Source organism: Balaenoptera borealis (genome assembly GCF_965194805.1).
Source record: "Balaenoptera borealis genome assembly, chromosome: 18".
Classification (NCBI taxonomy): Eukaryota; Metazoa; Chordata; class Mammalia; order Artiodactyla; family Balaenopteridae; genus Balaenoptera; species Balaenoptera borealis.
In genome coordinates, this window is record NC_138877.1 from 66,952,030 (window position 1) to 66,977,423 (window position 25,394).

A 25,394-nucleotide genomic window follows, 5' to 3' on the forward strand; every position below is an offset into this window, starting at 1 on the left:
TTCTTGATCAATCTGGCTAGAAGTTTATCAGTTTTATTGGTCTTTTCAGAGAACTAGATTTTTAATTTTTGTTGATTTTCTATATTGTTTTTCTGTTTTAAATTTCTTTTATTTTTTTTCTTTATTATTTCATCCTTCTGCTTAATTTGGATTTATTTTGTGCTTTATCTAGTTTCTTAAGGTGGTAGCACAGATCATTGATTTAAGACCTTTCTTCTTTTCAAATATAAACATTTAATGCTATAATTTCTCTCTGTGCTGTGCTTTAACTACATCCCACATATTTTGATATGTTCTATTTTCATTTTTATTCAAATAAGTGTTTTCTTATTTTTTAATGATGTCTTCTTTGACCCATGGATTATTTTGAAGTATATGGTTCAGTTTCTAAATATCTGGAGATTTTTCTTGATATCTTTTTGTTACTGATTTCTAGTTTAATTCCACTATGGTCCGAGAATATATTTTGTATCATTTCAGCTCTTTTACATTTGTTACAGTTTTTATAGCCAAAAATATGGTCTGTCTTAGTGAATATTGCAGGCGCACTTGACAAGAATACGTATTCTGCTTTTATGGTATAGAGTGTTCTATAAATATTAATTAGATAAAGTTGGTTGATATCCTTCTGCATTGCTACACAGTTCTCACAGTTGAGGTCATCTTCCTAGCATAGTGGGCAGAGAAAAAAGAAGGAAAAAAACTAAAGATTTTTCTCATTCTCTTTGGACCTTAAGGAGCCCTTTTTTCAGTTGCTCTAACCAGAAATTTTTAATGAAGTCTTAGCTGTTGGCATTGCCCACTACCCCAGCTCTGCTAGGGGCCCACTGTAGGTGAGTTGTGAAAGGAAAAACAAGAAAAAAGGGAGGTTTCGGCTTCCCTGGTGGCTCAGTGGTTAAGAATCCGCCTGCCAATGCAGGGGACACAGGTTTGAGCCCTGGTCCAGGAAGATCCCACATGCCGCAGAGCAACTAAGCCCGAACACCACTACTGAGCCTGCGCTCTAGAGCCCACGAGCCACAACTACTGAGCCCGTGTGCCACAGTGACTGAAGCCCGCACGCCTAGAGCCCATGCTCTGCAACAAAGAGAAGCCACCGCAATGAGAAGCATGCACACTGCAATGAAGAGTAGCCCCTACTCGCCACAGCTAGAGAAAGCCCGCGTGCAACAATGAAGACCCAACGCAACCAAAAATAAAATAAATAAATTTATTAAAAAAAAAAAAACCCTTAAAAAAAAAAGAAAAGAAAAAAGGGAGGTTTCCCCACCCACACGCATACTCCAGCTCACAGAGATCCCTTTACCCTGATCTTCTGGGTAGAAAGACAGAATTTCTCCCAGAATTCTGGCTGTGTGCATGCCACTGAGTGCCCACCCTCAGCTCAAGGCCACAAAAGAAAAGAGGAAAAACTAGGAAATTCAACCTCCGTAAGGGTCTTCTCTCTAAGAATTGGCCCTCCTCCCCAATCTGCCTGCTTTTCTTTACTTTTCAGAGTTGTTTGGTAGTTGCTGTTTGTATTTTGTCCTGAGTTTTTACCTGTGATTAGTGGGATATAAAGACTTCAGTGGACTTAAGCCAACTTGGCTACCCTAGTCCTCAAGTAGCTCTTTTTAAAAGACTTTATTTCTTGGACTTCCCTGGTAATGCAGTGGTTAAGAATCCGCCTGCCAATGCAGGCGACACGGGTTCGATCCCTGCTCCGGGAAGATCCCACATGCCGTGGAGCAACTAAGCCCGTGCGCCACAACTACTGAGCCTACGCTCTAGAGCCCACGTGCCACAACTACTGAGCCCGCGTGCTGCAACTACTGAAGCCCGCAAGCCTAGAGCCCACACTCCGCAACAAGAGAAGCCACTGCAGTGAGAAGCCCACGCACTGCAACAAAGAGTAGCCCCCACTCGCCGCAACCAGAGAAAAGCCCACGTGCCGCAACAAAGACCCAACGCAGCCAAAAAAATAAATAAATAAAAAATAAAATAACAGAATAAAAAAAGAAGACTATTTCTTCAGAGTAGTTTAAGGTTCACAGCAAAATCGAGGTGATGCGGAGATTTCCTTTATAGCCCCTGAGCCTACCCGTGCATAGCCTTTCCTATAAGCAATATCCCCCACCAGACTGGTACATTGGTTAAACTGATGAACCTACATCGACACATCATAATCATCCAAAGTCAGTAGTTCACCTTAGTACACTCTTGGTGTTGTACGTTGTGTGGATTTGGGCAAATGTTTAATAGCATGTATTCATCATGGTGGTATCATAAAGAGTATTTTCACTGCCCTGAAGATCCTCTGTGCTCCACCTCTTCACCCCTTCCTCCCCACCCCCACCAACTCCTGGCAACCACTGATCTTTTAACTGTCTCCATAGTTTTGCCGTTTCCAAAATGTCATATAATTGAAACCATACAATATGTAGCCATTTCAGATTGCTTTCCTTCACTTAATGTGCCTTTAAGTTTCCTACCTGTCTTTTCATGGCTTGATAGGTCATTTCTTGTTAACACTGAATGATATTTCATTGTCTGGATACCACAGTTTATCCATTCACCTACTGAAGGATATCTTGGTTGCTTCCAAGTTTTGGCAATTATGAATAAAGCTGCTAGGTACATCCATATGCAGGTTTTATATATTCATAATTATTCACTTTTGGGGGTAAATACCAAGGATTGCTGGATTGTATGATAAGAGTATGTGTAGTTTTCTAAGAAACCACTAAACTGTCCTCCAAGTGGCTACACCATTTTGCATTCCCACCAGGAATGAATGAGAGTTCCTGTTGCTCCTATCTATCATTTGGTGTTGTCAGTGTTCTAGATTTTGTCCATTCTAGTAGGTGTATAGTGGTATCTCTGTTTTAATTTGAATTTCTCTGACAAAATATGATGTGCAGCATCTTTTCACATGCTTATTTGCCATCTGTATATCTTCTTCATTGAGATGTCTATTAAGGTCTTTTGCCCATTTTTTAAATTGGGTTGTTTGTTTCTTGTTGAGTTTTAAGACTTCTTTGTATATTTTGGATAACAATCCTTTATCAGATGTCTTTTGCAAATATTTTCTCCCTCAAATGGTTTTTTAATACAACATTCAAAATGCCTGAGTTGCATTGTCATGATCAATTGGTCCCTCACTATCAAACTGTTCTTCTGATACAGTGTCAGCTCTTAATTTCTATTAAAACAGATTATTTTTATCTACATCGGTTTGGAGTATCCGTGATAGCTTTGAGTATCTTTTTAGTGTTATTACGCTCCTAACTTAATTTTTACATTACATTTACAAATTTCTCTCTGTTCTTCAGTATGCAGTCTGAAACCAAGAGAAAGTTGCAGCATAGAATTGTGGTTTCTTTTCATTACTCGAGCTAAATTACCAGAAGTGCTCTTTTAAGATGAAATATTTAGTCACCTCAAAACAAATCGGTTTAGAGGAAGACGGAAGCCTTATTTAGCTTATGTTTTCCATCCTTACGAGAAGTATTGATGTTTTATGCTGGCAGGCTGTGGTAGGAGCCTTCAACTCCTAGCCAAAAACCATTCTCTTTCTCCAGAACTGCCATAATACTTTACTGAAAGATTAAAAATATCAATCCCAAGGGTGGGGAAACAGGCACTCTTAAGCACTGTTGGCTGTAGTATATAAATTTCTGGATGTCAGTTGAGATTGCATGTATGTGTACATGGCAATCTGGTTATCTAATCTAGAAATGTGATTTTTCTGGTTTAAATGGTATGCCATACACACACACACACACACACACACACACACACACATTATGCATACCTTTGAGAAAGAAGTTATACCTCTAGGTGTAGTTCATCAGATTGCTGTTAGTGAAAAAAATGAGTAGAGGGGAACTCTCCATGCACAAATGGAGAAGGAGTCATTAAATTACGGTATGTTTATTGTAGAGACTCTATAAAATGGAATACTGTTTAGCCATTAATATGATGTATATCACTTATTGATATACAAAGTCCATGATAAGTGAAAATCGAAGCTGGTATAATCTCCTTTCATAAAAATTTACATTTATATAGATATGTATAGGAAAATAGTGAAACGATATACACCAAAATAGTTATAGCAATTATTCTTATGGAGGTGAGATTAAGAATGTTTTTCAATTTCATCTTTACCTATTTAAATATTGCCATGGGTTTTTTTAAATCATTATGTGTTACTTATTTGACCAGGGAGATGGAGAAGAAAAGCTATTTTCATTTTGGAGAAAAGATTTCTATGTTCTCAGGCGTAAAAGGAGGGACAAGGTGTTACAGATCACAGCTCATTAGATAGGGATAAACTTTTTAGCACTGTCTTTTTAACACTAACATTTAACAGAACTGACAGGAAGGACAAAATGGGTTGCCTGAGATATGATTTCCACATCACTAAAGATGTTGAAATATAACCATTTGGTAAGGTTGTCATGGAAATGATTAAAGCATCAGGTGTTCTGACATTTTGCCTTGAGACCCTCTTGGTAAGTGAGATTTTTAACAACGGGTGGAAGGTTGAACAAGGGGACCTTGTAAGTAAAAATCTTACCGATTCTCATTTCTGAAAAAGTGACTGAGAAGACAGCAGCCTGGTAAAATTCATGTGAAGCATAGCCTTCTTTTAATATGCTACAATGCAACACCCTCAAAAGGAAGTTAAAGGAACTGAGTGTAGTGGTATCTGTCTACAACTTATCATTGGTGAATAAATGCAGGGAAGAAGGAATTGATCCTGGACTTGCCACAGTATAAAACCATGAACTATACACATACAGTATTGTTTGGGGTCACAACGTAGTAGATCAGGTCTGTGATTCCTAAACCCTGCTGAACCTCACAATTAGTCTTCAGAACTTATAGATAGGTATTTTTTAATAGGGTCTTGAGTCCTGATCACACAAATTCAGATTCAGTAGCTCTGGAGTTGGGCCTGGGAATCAGTATTTTTAATTCTCAAGCTATTTTGGTGATCAGCCGAGTTTAGACACAACCAGAATAAAATATACATACACATATACCCATATCAAGACAGTTACATAAAGACTGTTGACAAACATCAAATGCTTTGAACTATTCATATCTACAAAGCTGCCTTCACTGAGAAGCCATCAACATTCTACAGCTAAGTGATACTCAAGCTAGTATTTCTGATGTTTCATTCAATGCATTAAGCAGAGCTGCTCAAAAGAACTAATTTTATTTATGAATATATTATGTAATCATGCTCATGATACAGTAAACAACACGAACATTCATGTTAATAAAACAAGAGTTCTGGGCTTCCGTGGTGGTGTAGTGGTTGAGAATCTGCCTGCCAATGCAGGGGACACGGGTTCGAGCCCTGGTCTGGGAAGATCCCACATGCTGCGGAGCAACTGGGCCCATGAACCACAACTACTGAGCCTGCGCATCTGGAGCCTGTGCTCCGCAACAAGAGAGGCCGCGACAGTGAGAGGCCCATGCACCGTGATGAAGAGTGACCCCCCACTTGCCACAACTAGAGGAAGCCCTCGCACAGAAACGAAGACCCAACACAGCCAAAAAAAATAATAATATTAATAATAATAATAAATAAATAAATAAATAAAATTTATTAAAAAAAACAACAACAAGAGTTCTCAGAATATAAACAAAAATAACAGTGAGATGCAGAAGCCACTGTATGATCCTGCTGTCAAAGGAAACATCAAGGAAGTTATGCTGAAGTTGATGAGAAACAAGCTGATGTTGAAGATGTGAACAGGGTGGTACTCTGCTCTTAATAATGTTAACAACAATACATAAATATTTTCGGAATTTTGCATCTTCACCTTTGTTCCTAAGTGATGTGTTTAGAAAAGGGAAAAAATGAAGACAACTCACGAAACTGTTAATAAATATAGAGCATGAAATGAAAGTACTGCCGTCACCTGTCAACCAAGTACGTAGTCTTCCTAGATAATCTAGTTGGCCCTGTCATAGATGTCACGTGTTTGTCTTCTGAGGCCACTTTTGCCACCCAGGTTCCAAAGTTCTCTTTAGCCTGAAATGAACAGGTTTCCTATGCTGCAGGGTTTGTGGCTGCAGGAGTGGCAGGAGGCTATACAGATGGGCCACCAGCCATCACACACATTCCCACTAGCTTTCACACTGGCTGGCCTGTGTCTTACCTGGCATGCTCTTCCCCAGATACCTGCTTGGCAAACTCCCTTACACCTTTGCTCACGTGCCACCATCCCAACAAGGCCTACCCTGCTCATCTGGTTTAAAGTAGCACCTGTGCTCCCAGCCCCCACCCTGTTCTGCAGTTTTTTTCCATTGCACTTAACACCATTTAGTAAACCAATAATTTACGTATTTACTTAGGTGTATTATCGATGACCGTCTCCTCTGCTAGACTCTAGGGCAGAGCTCTTTGTTTTATTCACTGATGTATCATAAGTGCCTAGAATAGTATCTAGCGCATAGTAGGCCCTTATCAAATAAACGTGTTAAATGGATGAATAAATATACAACACATTGATTGTTTATCACTAGTTATTTATGCAGCGGCAGGCAGTTTTCCGTAGAGCCTTCAGCACTTGCATAGCTAAAAGCATCCCACGTTTCTGTGTTGGAACAGTGTTGTCAGTGAGATGGCGCTGCCGGGGCCCCGAGTGCATCTCCAGCTTCCTGGCAGGCGGAGTGCACTGAGCACCCGCTCCACTCGCCAAGTCGGAGAGCTCTGCTGCCTGGGGACTTTGCCCCACTGAACCTGACGAGGTTGCCCCTGCATGCGGGGCTTACCCCTGAGGCGTCCTCCGCGTCTCCTGTGAAGCTCAGCCTGCTGGCTGCTGTTCTTAGAGCAGTGCTGGGCTCTCAGCAGTCACTCAGGAAGTGATACGTGTTGTCTTGGGAGTGACCTGCTGTGTCTGTGCTGACTTCCAACTTCAGGGCTTAAGAACCCCTTAGAAATTAGCTAGTCCAGCTCATTTTATAGTCCAAGAAACCACGGAACATAGAGATGAAGTTAATTTTCTAAATTCACAGCACTGGCGAGGGGCAGTTCTGGAACTGGAGTCCTGGTCTGGGTGTTTTGGGTTTGTTTGTTTCTTAATATACCGTGTAGCCACAGTGGAGAGCAGGACCAGTTTCCTCACACCCTCACTGTATTCTGTCAGCCTCATCCTTTGCTGCTTTCCCTTTTCTTTCTCACTCATCTTCCTGAAAGAGGATCCAGGTTTCTCCAGATCTTCCCTCCACACAGAGAACCAATTCTGTCATCCCAAGCCAGCGCCGTTTCAGATTCCCTTCCCCGCAGGTACCCACATTTGGAGAAGGCTCTTCTGCTTGTCCTGTTGCCTGTTGTTATGATGCTCAGCCTAGGGAGGGCGCGGGGTAGAACAGAAAAGGCCGCTGTCAGGGGGCTGCTTTATCCCTGTGACTCCAGGCCTGCCTCTGCCCCTCGTCCTCACCTTCCAGATTGGTGCGCCCTCCCTCCCACTCCTCGCCCCTCCCACTCCTCGCCCCTCCCACTCCTCGCCCCCCTCCACCAGTTCCCCCTCCTTCTTCACACTTCCTGAGGCCGTGGTCTCATATCAGCGGGCAGGAGGGGAAAGAACACCACCCTTCATTTATCCGGCGCTTGGTTTTTTTTTTTTTTTTTTTTAATATTTATTTATTTATGGCTGTGTTGGGTCTTCGTTTCTGTGCGAGGGCTTTCTCTAGTTGTGGCAAGCGGGGGCCACTCTTCATCGCGGTGCGCGGGCCCCTGACTATCGCGGCCCCTCTTGTTGCGGAGCACAGGCTCCAGACGCGCAGGCTCAGTAGTTGTGGCTCACGGGCCTAGTTGCTCCGCGGCATGTGGGATCTTCCCAGACCAGGGCTCGAACCCGTGTCCCCTGCATTGGCAGGCAGATTCTCAACCACTGCGCCACCAGGGAAGCACCGGCACTTGGTTTTTTCTAGATTCTCTCATGTGACCGTTACAGCAACCTTGTGTGTTAAGTGGGAACAGATATTGTTACTCCTGCTTTACTGATGAGTAAATGAAATATAGGCGAGTAGAGTAACTGATTTGCTCAGTCTTGCAGCCTCTCAGTGGCCCGACTGGAAGCTGAGCCTCCAAATCCTGTCTCTCATATTCATGTTAACTGAAAGAGCCACAAAATTGATCACCGTCTGGTGTTCTGAAATGTACATAATACCTTTTTTTCTTAAACATCTTATTCAGTCTTTTAAACTCTTCTGAGAATATTAAGCTGGATTTCTCTAGCATCTTTAGCATCTTGGTTTTAGGAAAGACCACTGAATTCAGTGTGTGATATAATGGACAAGGTCTCTGATACTAAGTGCACATTTTGGTTTAACAATCATTAAATACTGTTGCATGTGGACCTGTGTTTGCAGTGTTCTAGTTATTACCCTTTTGAGAACCTGTTAGATTTATTCAGATTCTTCATTCAGTGTATCATACAATGGTTAATGATTTGGTTTTTTTACACGTTTTGAAAATCCACATATTCGTAGTTTTTAATTAAAAGTGTAAGAAATATTTCTTTATGTATAAAGCATGATATTATGCTGTGTATTTAAACTAAAAAGTATTCCTTAAAATAGTTATCACTTGATTAATAATAGAAAGGGATGCCTTATCACTTTCCTTTTTATTAAGTATTGTAAACAGAGATTGAAATTAATTTTAACTTTAATCAATAAATTTTACTTAATTTTATTAATGTTTATGTTACTTCACTTCTAGACAGAGTGTTTTAAACACACAGTGATGTATAGCCTCTTATAAGAAAAACAAAATGCAGTTATACCTTTGCAAGTAAAACAGATTAGGAACTGACCTTGTCCTGACAGGACTGGCCATGTCAGCTCCTTGCCAAGCTTCTCTGTACAGCAGGCCAAGAGGGCTTGTACGCAAAGCAGCTGATTTATAGTGTTTGTAATGCAGCTTCATTCTCACTGCCATTGTCCTCCCAGAGGCCAAGGGGTACACGTAATTGTTTGTATGTGAGGGTCCTAGAAGATGTGAAAAACTCCTGTGTCATATGTTCAAAGCTCTCAGTATGATCTGAGATCAGAAAGCCTAGGCACCGCTGAAATACAGTAAATGCATGGAAATTCCTTTGATAAAAATTGGAATTGTCCAGATCCATTTCCTGCAAAATGATAATATCCAAATCTTAGATTTACCTTTGATATTGTTATCCCCACTATCCCCTCTCATTTTTAAGTTGCTTGTGTGTTTCAGATTTCTAAGGGGCACACTGCCTGGAGTGTGACCTCTTGTTGAGACCATTCTCAGTTTGATCTTGTGCCAAAGAAAAAAAGAGAGACTCTGTTGGGAATATAGTTTGCTTTATAAATTAGGGTGAGTAGAGATGAACCATCTTGCCAGGATGATGGAATTTTGGAAGTACTGTCACTAACATTAGCTGCCAGCCTGTTACTCAGTTTCCTGAATGATAAAAATGCTGTACAAATCCTGCCTTAGTAAATCCTGACTATGTGTAGCTTTCTCTTCTAACTGATTAGCTGTATCTAGTCACATTTGTTATCACTTGTGTGCAGGTTTGCAGTTTGCTTCCTTGATAAATTAGAGATGCATTCTGCTTGGGGGTAAGTACAAACACACAGACACAGGTATTGATTTATCCTAAAATCACAAAAAGCTTTTAAAATGATGTATAAAGTACAAATGTATTAGCAACATTGCTTAGAACAAACATAAACACAAATAGTAAATAAATATACACAGTAGCACCATGTATTTTTACACCATGAGTAACCATTGTAGAGAGAATCATCTTTAGTACCAAAACGATTTAGAACCTCTTTGTTCTTTTCATATTATCTGTTGTCTATTAGTTTAGCTTTTTCCAAACATCTTTACTTATAGACGCCTTACCTGAGTTCATCTGACTCCTGTAACAAAAATACAATAGACTGCATGGCTTAAACAACAGAAATTTATTCCTCCCAGTTCTGGAGGCTGGGGAGTCCAAGATCAAGGCTCTGGAAGATTCAGTGTCTGGTGTGGGCCCACTTCCCTAGTTCATACACTGTCATCTTTTCACTATGTCTTTACTTGGCTGTAGGGGCAAAGGAGCTCTCTGGGGTCTCTTTTATAAGGGCACAAATTCCATTCATGATCTAATCACTTCCCAAAGGCCCGACCTAAATACCATCACCATCACTTTGGGGATTAGGTTTCAACATATGAATTTTGGTGGGACACACATTTAGTCTGTAGCACACTGATTCTAGTTAGGAAGGAAAAGAAGTGGTAACATCAAATAAAGCTAATGATTGGAATGTTTAAGTCCTTGTCAGGCCGAAAAGAACCGTGATTGTCTTTCAACAGGCTAATCTATAACAGTTTGTGTAAAGGGATAGAGTGTAGTTGTGTTTGGTGGGTTTCATCCTAATGAGTTCTACTAGTTTTTTCTTATTTAGGAACTATTAGAACATGATCAGTTTTGTATACTTCTAGAACATAGTAAAATGCTGAAATTATATAAAATTATAAATTATTCGTTTAGTCACAAGAGCTATTACCTCATTGCCTGAATTTTTGTAAGCATCTCTTATAATGAAAAAAGTTTAAATTAATCTGTATAAAGGGATTTATTCTGAGATTCTGAGAATAATTTTCCAAGTATATCTGGAAAGGTACATTGATTTTAGAAGATGTATAATTGATTAATTTAAAACATCATTTTGAAAAACCCATTTATGACCTACTATGAGAGCTGCTTCTAAATGCCTTCTGGCAAATGTCAGACCAACTGGAGCAAATAATTTTTCATGTAACTAAAAAGAATATTTGTAGCAGAATATAGTGAAAAAAGAGAAAATACACTTTACCTGTTTAACTTCGTGCTAACTTCTCCAACATCTGTGTGTTTTGTTTATTCTCTCGTAGGTATGAGAAAGTGCCAGTCATCTTGGTCGGGAACAAAGTAGACCTGGAAAGTGAGAGAGAAGTGTCCTCCAATGAAGGCAGAGCCCTTGCAGAAGAGTGGGCCTGCCCCTTCATGGAGACGTCTGCCAAGAGTAAAACAATGGTGGACGAACTCTTTGCAGAAATTGTGAGGCAAATGAACTATGCCGCTCAGCCCGACAAGGATGACCCGTGCTGTTCCGCGTGTAACATCCAGTAGCGCTCGCACGTGGCTGCCCTGAATCGTAGGCGATACCAGCCTCGTCTGCTCGACAGTGGAGCTGGCAGGATGTGTGGTGTGACTCTCCAGTGAAATGGCAGTCCTTGTTCAGAGTGGAGCAGTGATGGTCAGTTGATGTCTCTGAGTAACATGTGGGTTCAGTAACTCCAGTCTTCACCGTTGTCCTCAGTCTTCTCTAGGCACCTGCAGCTTCAGGCATAGCCAAGTCGATCTACAGGGTGTTCTCCTTTGAAAGCTGTCATGGCATTGTCACTGAGTTGACAGAAGCAACTATGGTGTATGTTAAAAATAATCATGGGCAAGAAACCAGAAGAATTCCTGTGACCACTTACAATTAAAATATTTTGTCTTCTGTTAAAAAAAAAAAAATTAAGTAAAGGAGAAATATTTTCCTACAAGAGTACTGAATTTCAGGAACTGCTATAGTGCTTCTAACCAATGTATCACGTCAAGTAAGATAACAACAGCTGACCTGCCAACAGCATTACAGGGAGAGATTCTTTGCTCAGCTGACATATTTGTTTTTCAATATCGATGCTTAATTGTAGATGTTATCCTAATTTGTGACACGGAACTAACTCACACATCAGTCCTTGATAGAGCAAAAGTCACAACAGGTTGTGTAAAAATACAGCCTAGTGTTAGGATGGGTCATCACCTGCTTTGCCCAGAAAGTGGAGACTCTTACAAGGGTTTGAGCCGAATTAAAACCCCAAACCCACCCTCTGTTAACTAAGCAGGGATGGTCTTTATTACTTTACTGAACAAGAAGGAAGCAACTGTGACGGAAAGAGATTGTGTAGCCTTACTAACGAGAAGTGTTCTAGTAGATTAACTAGTACCATCATGTAAGGAAAACGAAGCCATGTTGCATCCACACGTTCCCGTTTGCAGAAACCTCACAGGACAGTACAGATATCTTGCATTTTTACGTTCGTTAAAGCAGCAAATTCCTTCTTGCCTTTAAGGGCTATGGTTGTGGTGTGATTCTTGGCTAACCTGCTTTCGAAATCAAGTTTTCTATAGCAGAGCTTTATCGCAGGCATTTAAAACATTGAATAAACATGTGAAATAATTTGGGCTTAAAAGTAGAACATAAATTATAGAGTGGAAGGTAAGAGACAAAAAAAAAAAAAAAAAAAAACCCTTTAATTTTCCTGGAGAATTATATAAAGATTTTCTTATAACAATTTTGCCCTGATTACTGAAGTGGCAAATAAAGCTAGAGTGAATATTTTGTTTTGAAAAGGTGCTCAAGTTCTGACATTTTTGGTTTTCATAGCCGTAAAGTATTTATCATTTGCATGACTAAAGGCACATGAAAAACCTATTCATAAGTTTTACAATCAAGTGCAGAAGGGTTTTCAACTAACTTCAGAGTTATAAATGCTGAAGACAGTATCTTGAGCTGATCCTCTGGAGATAAATTTGGCCTTCAGAACTGCAGTATCACTGAGCCTGTGATCTACATACCGCCCGACATTTTGTTGGTTTCACACTCTTGTGCAAGTAAGCTCGGGTCTTATGCGTGTAACTGAGCGAAGAGTGTATGTTTGCGTGTGCATGTGTGTTTATTGTTCCTACGAATTTGGCACAAGTCAGAGATAATTGCCTATAATGAGAATCTGTACTGCAGAATATAGTGTATCAAAACCATTTTTTTCTTTTAAATTATTTGTTTTTATACATTATTGAAATCATAGGTAGCCCCCCAAGTGTTTAGTAACCTGACATTAAGGTTAGAGGAGAGAAAAAAGGTGGATAGTCCTTTTCATAGATGAGAAAACAGAGATCTGTGGGTAAAACCAGGCCGTGGTTGTCAGAAGTCTTTGAATTGTGAATATTTGCATTCTTCAATATAGTTTTTTTTTATGATCCCCAATTATGAAGCACCTTGTTGATAGGACAGAAAGTTCTAACCAGTTTTATTGAAATAAATTTCATCACGTAAAAGGTGATTTGACTCAATCACGTAGAGAAATCAAAGATTAAAGAAATATGATTTTATCAACTGAATTAGAAATATTTGTTAGTGCACTGTTTGAGTTTTGAAGCCTGTAACTTCTAAGAATGATTCTGTTTTTTAGAATTCCATATTTGGTAGCAATTTATGGCAACAGATTACATATTAAAAACATCTATAAAGATTCTACAGTTTTACATTGTGGATTGTTATGCAGACAAGAAAAATAAGTTAAATAATATGAAAGGTATGGCAAGATATAAGGTGGAAAAGGTTATCTAAAAATTGGGGTTTTAGTTAGACGTGTTTTTCAGACAATAAGGTGGTTTTTTACTGTAAAGTTGTTAATAACTGATTTGGCTGCCTGATCAGTGTTTCCACACAGCCCTGAATATTTAGTGACAAAGCATCAAAGATATGCAGAAATGTGGAAACGCTTGTGTGCTCTTACTGTTGGTATTTCATCTGGTATGGATATAGCTCAGCTTGAATGAATGTGTTTGTTGAGATGTTAATACAAAGCTTAAGAACAGGAAGATGAAATTTGTTGGCACATGAAATAATAGTGGCTAAAAGTTGGTGACCTTGGGTCACTATTTATTTTATGCCCTGATCAGACTAGCAACTAGATAAGTGAAAGTTTTTCTAACATGCCTTAAAAATGTTATGGTTTGATCCAAAGACCCACTTTTTCTTTAGCTACTATGGTAAGGTTTTCTTTTTTTTTTCTGTTTCATCTCGTTTTACTTTTATACAAAGGCAGCATTTTTTAAGTTTTTTCGTTCTATATTGCAACTTTTTTTTTTTGGTTCTTTTAAGCTGTGATAGTGATGGTAACTGATGCCTTTCATTTTGTTCAAGTTACACAAAACAAGCCAGCATCTGATCAAAAGTATTACATAAAATCTTCCTTAAACTATTGAAAGGTGCTTTGATGATTTTCTCCTTTGGTTTGTAGAATTAGGACTGAAATTTTGACTCTGATTGCTACAGTTGCCCAGTTGCCATCACTTTTCTGTGGTAAAACTACTGATATTTACTCTTCTGTATAAAGAAATGTTGCCTAAGGGTGTCTGCTGTTTGTTTTCAGGAGTTGCCCACTGGGGGTATTGTCTATATGTATGAATATGAAAGTGCTTATTTTGCTTGTTGCCATTGGTTTTTTGTTTGTTTTGTAGTTTTTTGTTCTCAGTAGCCTTGTGTTAGCGCTTGGGTAAGCTTTAATTGTCTCCTTAGCCAATCAAATGTTAAAGACTATGAGGGTCTTTTTTTTTTTTTTTTTTTTTAACATGTCATTGTGCATCTCTTAAATCTTGATCAGGGTTTCAAGAATGACTGCAGTGGGTTTTGGAAACAGACTTATCCTTATTGATTTGGGATTTCCCAGAGATAAATATAGTTCACAGTTAACTGTTGAGCTCTAATACAACTGACCATTTAAAATTGAACCACAGTTTATTGTTTTGTAACAATGTCAGTTGTTAAACCTTGACATTTCAATTAAAACATGAATTGTAGTTATAACTCAATGCAAATTCAACAGTTGTATTTGGAGTTAAATTATTTTAACAAATAAATTTATTTAATGAAATTTCCTCTGGGTTTGGGTTTTTTTTGGTTCTTGTTGTTTTGTACATGTTCATGAGTGAAACGTATTTAATGTAGTTTTTTCAAAAAAAACCCTAAAAATTGCCATAGAATGAATTTAATACTCTTCTTACAGAAATAGTCAAGCTGAATTAAATTGAATTAAATTCATCATGTTAAAAAGGGACTTAGTAGATCATTTTCACACCATTTAAAAATTAAAATAACATGAGAAAGATTTTTAAATCAGTAATTTCAAATATAAATTTATCTTCCTAAATGGTATTTTATATTTTTTGATGATAGCTGGCTAATTTGAAATCTCAATGCTCTTGGTTCACAGAATTGTTCTAGATAATTAACATTAATTAGCTGTTGCTTTGTAGCCCTGCTAGTATCACTAAAATGTATCAGTGTCCTTCTAGTCATGGCTTGGGGCTGTCTTTTTGTTTAGGTCTTGTGGATTTTAAGGTACCAGAAGCTGGAGGTTGCTGTTTAGTAGGGCTGTAGGGCCTGCTTATTCTATATACGGCCCTGTTAATGTTGACAGATGCTGTTAATTATATACAGCCTTCAGCTGCTCTGATAAGGAGCCCATTCATTCCCTAAGCCAATTTAAACTGTGCCTTTTGGTCATGTTGCCTTCAAACTCTGTTGAAATTTCCTGGCAACATTCCACCAGTTTAGAAGCCTCATTGTTTTGGAATATAAGAATAATTTGAATGAATATAACAGAGGCACTGTAGACAGAATCTCAAATATTTAAAGGAAAACATGCCTATATTTTAGTAAAATAAATAAATATCTACTGGTTGGCTTCATAATCTCATTTGAAGCATTTGTAAAGTATTTAAGCCTATCAAATTCTAATTTCAATTGGGAGAATTTCTTTGCAGCTGGAAAATAGTATTTTGAAATTCTCACAAGTTGTACCATTTATTGATTGTTAGAGGTTCATGAATAAAAATATAAATAGCTGAAGGAATAAACTGCCACCAGTTGGGAACCCATCTGACCTCTGGGACCTGTGAAGCAGAGAAAATTGTCACAAACTCCCTTAAAAAGCTGCTAACCTCTTATTTGTTTTTTAATTCAAAATATCTATGTTTCCATGTAACTAGGAATAAAACATAGTGGCACTTCATTTGTTAAATGGATAATTTAAACTGGTTTTACATTTTTCCATATTAACTTTCTTCCCCTGCTTTTTGTTTTTGTTTTTCCCTTTGAAGTATTAGGCTTTAAAAGATCTGCTGCTCTTCCAGGTAAGGTGGTTTGTTATTTCTTTCAATATTTTCTTAAAACAGTAGTCTTCATATTACCTTCTAAAGATTCCTCCAAGATTAATGGAGAAAAAGGTAGAAGACTGTCTGCTGGAAAGATTAAATATGAAGACCTATTTATACACACAAGTTAGGAAAAAAGAAACTGAAGGAATGATACTTGGTTGGATTTATGGGAATTTTTATAAGACTCTCCCATTTCAAAAACTCAAAAATATGAAAGATTTCATTTTATCATATGATTACAATTTTATATTGACAGTATTTGGGGTATGCTTTACACTTTTACCTTAAAAAAGATAAAATATTAGTGAAAAGCACAAAATATAAAGGGAAAAGCCACCCAATTTCCAAATTCCCTAAACAACCATGTTAACATTTGATGTAAACCATTCTAGACATATTTCTCTGCATATACAGATACACATACACAGGTGGTGAGAAGGATAAATAATTCTATGTTGCTTATAAGAAAACTGGCTCTAAGTACTAAAAATGATTCACCCATGGTCACTCAACTAATAAAAGTGGCAGAGTTGAGATGCAGACTCTTCTAACTTTAAATCACCTTTTCCCCACCATTATGTCTTTTTATAAATGGTATCCACTCGTTCCAGGCTCATTCACCTGTTACTCCTTGAGGATTACTCACATCTGGCATGGTGCAGCCATACAGATAGGCACATACACATAATCCCTGATAAAAAAGACAATTTAATTATCTTGCTTCCTTTACTCTGCTATGACAAAATACCATCGACTGGGTGGCTTATACAACAAACAACTATTTCTCACACTTCTGGAGACCTCAGAGTCCAAGACCAAGGCTCTGGCAGATTTGATGTCTGGAGCGGGCCCTCTTCCAGGTTGCAGACGGCTGACTTCTCCGTGTCCTCACTTGGCAAAAGGGAGAAGGCATCCCTCTGAGGTCTCATTCATCAGGGCACTAACCCTGTTCATGAGCAGCCCACCCTCATGACCTAATCACCTCCCAAAGACCTCCCCACCTAATACCATCACATTAAGGATTAGGTTTCAACATAATGAACTTTGAGGTGACATAAACATTCAGCCTCTAGCAATAGTCCTCTCCTTGCCTTTCCGTTTACCTCAAGGCAGATAAGAATTAGCCTACTGGCAAGAATTAAGTAATCTATACCTTTCCTACTCTTACATGCCCGTGCTCAGTAAGTCAAGAGGAGCCAAAGTCCTGGGCACACAGCCCACAGAGACTGCAGCTGGCGCCGTTCTTTGTTTCTAAAGCCAGTGCAACAGACCTTAGCTGTTTCATCCTGGGAATTTGAGGAGTCTCTGTGGTGGGTGGGGATGGATGGCAGTACAGCAGGGCTCTGGGACTCTGCTATTAGAGCAAGTGTCTACTTCCCAAGGAAGCGTTCAGGCTAACTACAGGGTCTGCAAGAGCCATGCCCCTGGAGGGTGGGAAGTGGGGGCACTGAGCTAATTCAGGGCCATCGCAAAACTAAGGGGGGCAGAAGGATGTATAGATCAGACACTACACAGAAGAGTCAATGCTAGGTCTATGGCTACAGTTAAATATTAGACACTTTTAGGTTTTAGTGACATTTATGATTAAAAACATCAGGATTAGAAAGTTATTTTCTAAGACGCTTCAACAAAATGAGTGATTCACATATACTTAGAGCGATTGAAAGAAATCATTGTTTAGTGGGAAACTACTAACACCAAGAAATGCTCTACTATTAGTGAAAAGGCAATAGTATTTCTGTGAAGATAGTCACAAAATCTGAGTTAGGAAATAAAAAAGTGTGAAAGCAACCAGGGGCTTCATTTATTTAGTCCTTCTTCACATCTGTGTGGTAAGAAAGTGAGAAAGTCATAGCCTAGACTCTGAGTCCAGGTTCCAGGGGGAGATCTGCCAATGAGATGTTATGGCACAATGGGCATCACATTTCTTTGGGTACTTTTTACCCAAGAGCTCTGAGGCAGTCTTATACCATGAGATATTTTGTAGGAAATGATTCTAGAGTCAAGTAAGTTTGGAAAACTCTGCATAATAGATCTCACTTCTTGGAAAAGGCTCAGAAAAATTCTGCTGGTGTTTCTAAATCTAACCTGACTGCAGGATACTTTCTTCATATAATATCTGGAGCAAAATTTGGGAAATACTACTATTAGATATTTACCTTATAAACCCTGCTGTGGGGACTCCGTCCAGGTGAGAGGCCTGGATCAATTGTGAAGCTGGCAAGTCTAGTCTTGAGAGAGAGAAGAGGCACTGTGGTCTCTGTGTATTTTGCTTAGACCCATAGTTAACCTTGGCCCTCAGAGCTTACCTTTTTGAGAGAGCTAAGAAGAAGGCAGAAAGATAAAACCAAAGAAAAATGTCTAAACTAGTGACAGTTTTCTCCTTAAAGCCTCTGCTGGCCAGTGTATATGTCTACTCCTAGGCTGACTCACAACAGTCTGGACCCTGCTCCCCACATCATAATACCCACCCCATTGCATTGTGACGCACAGTCTGCTTGACTTGGGTCCATATCCGAAAATGATGAGTTGGGGTACCATTAAGAAAGCATTGGCCAAAACATCCAGGAATCCCTGAATCCATGTCATCCCTGAGGGAGGTATAAGCTCATGTGTACCCACCCTCACACAATCTCTCTCTCTCACACACACACACACACACACAGACACACACACACCCTAAAATACCAGAGCGAGAGAATGGCAATTACTTGCCGGAGCTTTCATTTTAAAGCTGCAGTGCAAAACACTAGTGTACTGACTGGACCCCCCCAGACTCAGGTTGCCAGAGGAGCCTAGAATGAGAAGCAATCCAAAGACCTCTGTCTACTTCTGTCTTGGAGCCTGAATCCAGGTCCTGAGTCTTGCCTCTGCAATGCAAAGAAAGACCAGAGCGCCTCAGCTGGTGTGAAGAACCAAAAGAGAAGAAGCAAGTTTGATCTGGAGTCTGGCAAGGTGCTCCCCTAGGCCATCTCCCCAGTCCTGGTAGCAGAATGGGGGAAGGCTCACCGGCAGAGGACCCTCCTGGGGGAGCTGCCTCCAGTCTCATCTCATTTCACAAGGGAGAAGAAAGAAGGGCAGGGAGACCCTGGCCTTTCTCCTGCAGGGGGCCATCTGGGAAGCCAGCTATTGTGGCCAAAGTGAGCTTAATCCGCCCATCCTCCAGCAGCTGGCCTCGTCCTGGGAGAGGAATGGAGATGGAAGCGAGTACAAATACAGGTGGGAGGACAGCCTTTCCTCCACCAGAGTCCACAGCACCTTTCTTTCTTTTTTTTTTTTTTTTAATTTATTTATTTGGTTGCACTGGGTCTTAGTTGCGGCAGGTGGGCTCCTTAGTTGCGGCTCACGTGCCCGTTTGTTGTGGCTCGCTGGCTCCTTAGTTGTGGCACATGTGCTCCTTAGTTGCAGCCAGCAGTCTCCTTTGTTGCAACTTGCTGCCTCCTTAGTTGCGGTATGTGTGCTCCTTAGTTGCAGCCAGCGGGCTCCCTAGTTGCAGCACATGAATTCTTAGTTGCTTCACGCATGTGGGATCTAGTTCCCTGACCAGGGATTGAACCCGGGCCCCCTGCATTGGGAGTGTGGAGTCTTAACCACTGTGCCACCAGGGAAGTCCCCCAACACCTTTCTGTAAGTAGAGTTTGAATACCTTTTCCCTCAGTTTATTTTGTTTGCATCATCACTCACTACCTTTCAGTTCATTTACACACTCTATTAGTTATCTATTGCTTGTAACAAATGACCCCAAAAGTTAGAGGCTTAAAGCAGCAAATATTTATTTATCTCACAGTTTCTGTGGGTCAAGAATCCAAGCATGACTCTGGTCACTCACTAGGCTGCAATCAAGCTGTGGGGCTGGGCTTTCAGTCATCTTAAGGGTGGACTCGAGGTAGACTCACTCCCAAGCTCCCTCAGTAGTTGTTGGCAGGATTCAGTTTCTCTAGGGCTATCAGACTGAGGACCTCGCTTCTTTGCTGGCTGGGCCGAAGGCTGCACACATGGGCCTTGGCATAGAGCAGCTCACAACGTGGCAACTGACTTCATCCTAGCAGGCAAGTGAGAAAGCAAGAGTGGAGTGTAAGCAAGACGGAAGTTACGGTCCTGTATTTTAATCCCAGAAGTGATACATCTCCACTTTTGCCTTGTTCTTAGTTAAAAGCAAATCACTAGGTTCAGCCTACGCTCAAGAGGAGGAAATTTACCAAGAGTTTTGTGTCGACTTGACTGGGCCATGGGTGCCCAGATATTTGGCCAAACATTATTCTGGGTGTTTCTGTGAGTGTATTTTTGGATGAGATCAACATTTACACGGAAAGATTGAATAAAGCAAGATTGCCCTCCCTAATGTGGGTGGGCCTCCTCTAATCCATTGAAGACCTGAATAGTACAAAAAAGCTGGCCTTTCTCCAAGTAAGAGTGAATTCTCGCCTAACAGCCCTTGAACTAGAACATTAGCCTTTTCCGGCATTCAGACTCAGACTGAGACATTGGCTCTTCCTGGACCTGGAGTCTGCCAGCCTTCAGACTGGAACTCTATCACTGGCACGCCTGGTTCTCGAGCCTCAGACTGGCCCTACATTATTGGCTCTTCTGGGTCTCCAGATTGCTGACTCACCCTGCAGGTCTTGGGACTTGCCAGCCTCCATAATCTCATGAGCCAATTCCATATAATAAATCTCCCTCCATATATAAATAGGTGACAGAAAGAGAGATAGGTGGATAGGTAGGTAGGTAGGTAGATAGATAGAGAGATAGATAGATAGATAGATAGATAGATAGATAGATAGATCCCATTGGTCTGTTTCTCTGGAGAACCCTGACTAATACAGGGTTGAATACCAGCAAGCAGGGATCATTGGGTGCCATCTTAGAAGTCTGCCTACCACACAATATTGTGGACTTTATTACATACTATCTCCCTATTTAGAGAATTATAATTTACAGTCTAAGGATTTCACTATATACCCTTTTTCCCCCATTTATCTTGACTTTAATCCCTCCCTTACAATCATGTATACCACTGTATCTAGAAAAAAATGTCCAGTGTGCCACAGACATGTAGGAAGTCCTTATTAACTACAGTGTTAACTAAAAAGGCAAGGGCTAATTATGTTTAAGTATTAAACATTAAATAGGCATAAGTTAAATTCAGTTTTCCTGATCAAAACAAATATCCATCTAGCACCAGTACAGTATTCAAAGAAAATTGATTGACCTTCATTAGATGATAAACTAGCATTTCAACAGAATATGCTTCCATTGGTGGATCCTGGAAGTTACTCTGCTGTTCGCAGTGAGAGGTGGGAAGGTTACGTCTTTAAGTTGCCTCTTTTTTAAAAAAATAAATTTATTTATTTATTTATTTTTGGCTGCGTTGGGTCTTCGTTGCTGTGCGCGGGCTTTCTCTAGTTGTGCGCGGGCTTTCTCTAGTTGTGGCGAGCGGGGGCTACTCTTCGTTGCGGTGCTCGGGCTTCTCATTGTGGTGGCTTCTCTTGTTACTGAGCACGGGCTCTAGGCGTGCGGGCTTCAGTAGTTGTGGCTCACGGGCTCTAGAGCACAGGCTCGGTAGTTGTGGCGCACAGGCTTAGTTGCTCCACAGCGTGTGGGATCTTCCCGGACCAGGGCTCGAACCTGTGTCCCCTGCATGGGCAGGCGGACTGTTAACCACTGCGCCATCAGGGAAGTCCTTTAAGTTACCTCTTTAACCTCTCTTGGTCAAGGCTAATGAAGACATATTAATGAAATTAATTTAAAAATAGCAAATATCTGATTCCTTTTTTCTTCTTTGTAAAATTGGTTCAATAACAAAGCAGTTTAAATGTCCAGTGATGGTTGATTTATTGTCAATTACTGGATTTACCTGGCTGCAGGTTAACTGGTTTGGTTTGCAGACTATCCTAACAGCCCATGAAAAGAGATTATTTTCCTCCCTAGAGAGATTTTCTCCCAGAGAGCCTTGGTGATTAAGAGACAGCTGATAAGATCTGGTGGTAGATATCTGAGTGGGAGGAGCTGTCGATTAAATCAGGAGCATGAAACCTGGAGCGTTCCTCTCCTCCCCCATCAGATCACCAAGGCCTAAAGCTTGGCTCTTCCTGCTGCAGAAGAGTCAATGCACTAATCAGGACGACCTTATTACTAAACCCACTCCAGCCAACCTTCCCTAGAAAGTGACACTATCACAGGTGACGGTAGCACCTTAACCAGATTTAGTCTACAAACCAGTTAATCTACATTGGATTAATAAGGAATTTACTACAGTTTGAGGTTGCTTTTTTTTTTTTTTTAACTGACTTATAACACACATATAGTAAAATGCCCAAAACTAAGTGTTTTATACCTCAGGGAACTTTTACATATGTAGCCACCAACCACATCAAGATATAGACCTTTTCTGTCGCTCCAGAGGGCTACTTCATGCTCCTTCTCAATACCCACACCCCACAAGGAACCCCACAAGGAACCACCGTTCTCACATCCGTCACCATGGGTTAGTTTCGTCAGTTCCTGAGCTTCATATAAATTAAACCATACAGTATGCGCTCTCTTGTGTCTAGATGCTTTTGCTCAGCACTATGTCTGTGAGGTTCAGCCATGCTGTTACGTATAACAGTAGCTTGTTCTTTCTTATCACTATACAGCATTCCTGTGCATGAACATACTTCAGTTATTTACACAATCTACAGTTGATGGACATTTGCATGGTTCCCACTTTGAATCTATTATGAAAAAAAGCTGCTATGGACATTCCCGTCAATGGCTTTTGGTGGTGGACAGACACAGGGCTCATTTCTCCCAGGTAAATACCTAGAAGTAGGATTGCGAGGTCACAGGAGACAGTTTTCTCAAGTGGTTGTACCAGTTCACACCAGGACAAGCAAGTTGCACACGTCACAGGATGGGCTACTTGGTCAGCAGACTCTGCAACAGAGCTTAGTGTGCAGGATGTTTATTACAGACTGCCCTTGGGACCAACTCCTGTGGAAGGGAGCGGTAGGAAGTAAGATTGGACAAAGGGAGAGTGAAATTGAGCTGCAGTGCAGGGCCAATAACAACCTGGGGTCGGGGGTGTTAGAAATGGCCCCTCAGAATGATCCTGAGTTGGGCAAGTGGGCTAGCCCTTTGTGCCCTCCATCAGTCATGGTGACTTTGGATGAGATGCAGTTGAGGCAATCGCAGAAGGAGTGGAGATGGAGGCTGTCAGCACTCTTAAGCATCCGGGGCGAGAATCATCTCATTGAAAGGAGATCCGGGCAGTGCCTCACAGTGTCTACCTACTCCACACACCCACATGCATACCTAGTGCCGTCAGCGTTTTTCATTTTAGTCATTCTGGTGGGTGTGTAGTGGTATGCCGTTGTGGATTTTACTTTGCGTTTCTCTAAGGTCAATAACATTCATATGCTTATTGGCCATTGGTTATCCTCTTCTGTGATGTACCTGTTCATGTCTTTTGCCCATTGTTTAAACGGGTTGTTTGTCTTTGTCTTGTATATAAATATTAGTGCTTTATATTTTCTGGATGTATATTTGTAAATATACTATCCCAGTACAAAGTTGGCCTTCTCACACTCGTTGGAGTCTTTCGATAAACAGAACGCTTTAATTTTAATGAAGTCAATGTACCAATCTTCTCTTTTATGATTAATTTTTTTGTATTCTTTTAAAGAAAACTTTCCTTACTTCAGGGTTGTTCTTGACCGCCAGGCCCTCAATGGTAGGCTGATTTGACCTTAACGTAGAATAGTTACTTTAAGCATACAGAAATTGTTGAGCCAAGAGAAATACAGCTACTGTTATTAGTTAGTCTTTGTTTCACATTATTATTGAAACATTTAATTGACAAGTTTGGCTCTTGGCCAGTGTTTCCCTAAATGTATGTCACCAAGCACTATGTCTGTGTTGAAAAAATAAAAAGGGATTCCGTGATCAAATAAGTTTGAGAAACGCCTGGTTAAACAAAGTTAAGCAGGTTCTTTACTGTAGAACTCCTTGTGTTCTTCAATATCCTAATATACATTAGATAACTTCAAGAGAGATGGTGGATACTTTCTATACCCAAATTATTTGACCATAGAATGCTTTATCCCCAGAGCATTTCACAGGACTGGTGTTCCACAGGTGACTGGTTTAGTAAATATCTCTCAAGACAAAAGGTATGACGTCCAACAAAAAAGAAGTCAAAAAAATCTGAATCCAGGAGTCCATAGTGATATTTTAAAATACCTCTAAAAATCAGGGGGGAAGGGGACTAGCCATTTTTTATAGAAGGATACTAGTTAATGAATGTAGAAAGACAGAGAATCAGGAAATCATCATTTTGCAATCCCCCGCGTAAAAGTAGATTCAGGCAAAGATCATCAATCAATGCTAAGACCATTGGGTAAAAAGGTTATGGGGAAATGAAATTTTCTCATGGTCTCAATACAGCATTCCACAAATTACTTCTTAATTGCTAAGTGGAAGACGTAGCTTTTCAGTGGAAAGATCTGGCTGACACCAACTGAACCAGGTGATCAAACTTAGTACCACCCACAATGAGGCTCAAGTCCATAATGGTTCTCTGCTGTGACACAGGAGAAGCACCCCATGTGCTTCACCTCTGTGGTATCCTTGCCAAAAACATCTACCCTGCCTCTAATCATGGCGAAGAAATCAGACAAATCCACATCACAGGCATTCCACAAAAATAACTTTGAATGCTGCAAAAAGGTTTGTCTCAAAAGACAGAAATGGGGAGAGGGGGATTTTCTAGATTTAAGGAAACTAAAGAGACATTTTTAAGAGTGGAAACATTTTTTCCACTCTTTGCACGTGGGAAAGCCTCCTCCTCTTTCCCATGTGCAATGTGGTTCCACAGACAAAATTGTATTGCCTATGGAATGCCTCAGAAGAAGGAAAATGGGGTCCCACCCGTAAGGGAGTACATCAAAATCGATGTTTTGGGCTCTGTAGAAAAAGCCAGTCTTTCCCCTGATCTGGAAGTTCAGGAACCTCCTTCCACTGTGGATTGTACCCCACTCCTTTCCTGCTGAGAATCAGTGAATTAGTTAAGGTTTTTCCATTAACATAAGTGATACTCTTAAGACTTGCTGCCCAAAGAGCTGGACTTCTGGGGGGGGGGGTTGGGTTTTTTTCCCCACCTTTATGGCTGAACAATACAAACTAAAGAAAACCCAGGGTACTGTTGCCCTGTGGCCAAACGAGAGCATGTAAGTAATTTTGGAGTTTACCTGGGAAACCAGAGTGGAAGATTTAGGATAGACATCAGTTGTCCCCTTTAAACCAGCTCAGAACTTCATCACATGCTTCCTTCCTTCCTTCATTCTTTCCTTCGGCCTCATTTGTCACCATATCTTCCATGCCCTGTGTGGCTGGATTTTCTCCACATCC

General features: G+C 40.3%; 1 protein-coding gene across 1 annotated transcript in view; it reads left to right on the forward strand.

The window, feature by feature from the left end:
- Positions 1-14,719, forward strand: part of RAP2A (RAP2A, member of RAS oncogene family) — a 40,391-nt gene extending 25,672 nt beyond the window's left edge. The window contains exon 2 of the mRNA XM_082366195.1: positions 10,907-14,719. Coding sequence (XP_082222321.1) covers positions 10,907-11,144 — 238 coding nt within the window. The 3' untranslated portion in view covers positions 11,145-14,719. The remainder of the gene's footprint in view (positions 1-10,906) is intronic.
- The last annotated feature ends 10,675 nt before the right edge of the window (positions 14,720-25,394 follow it).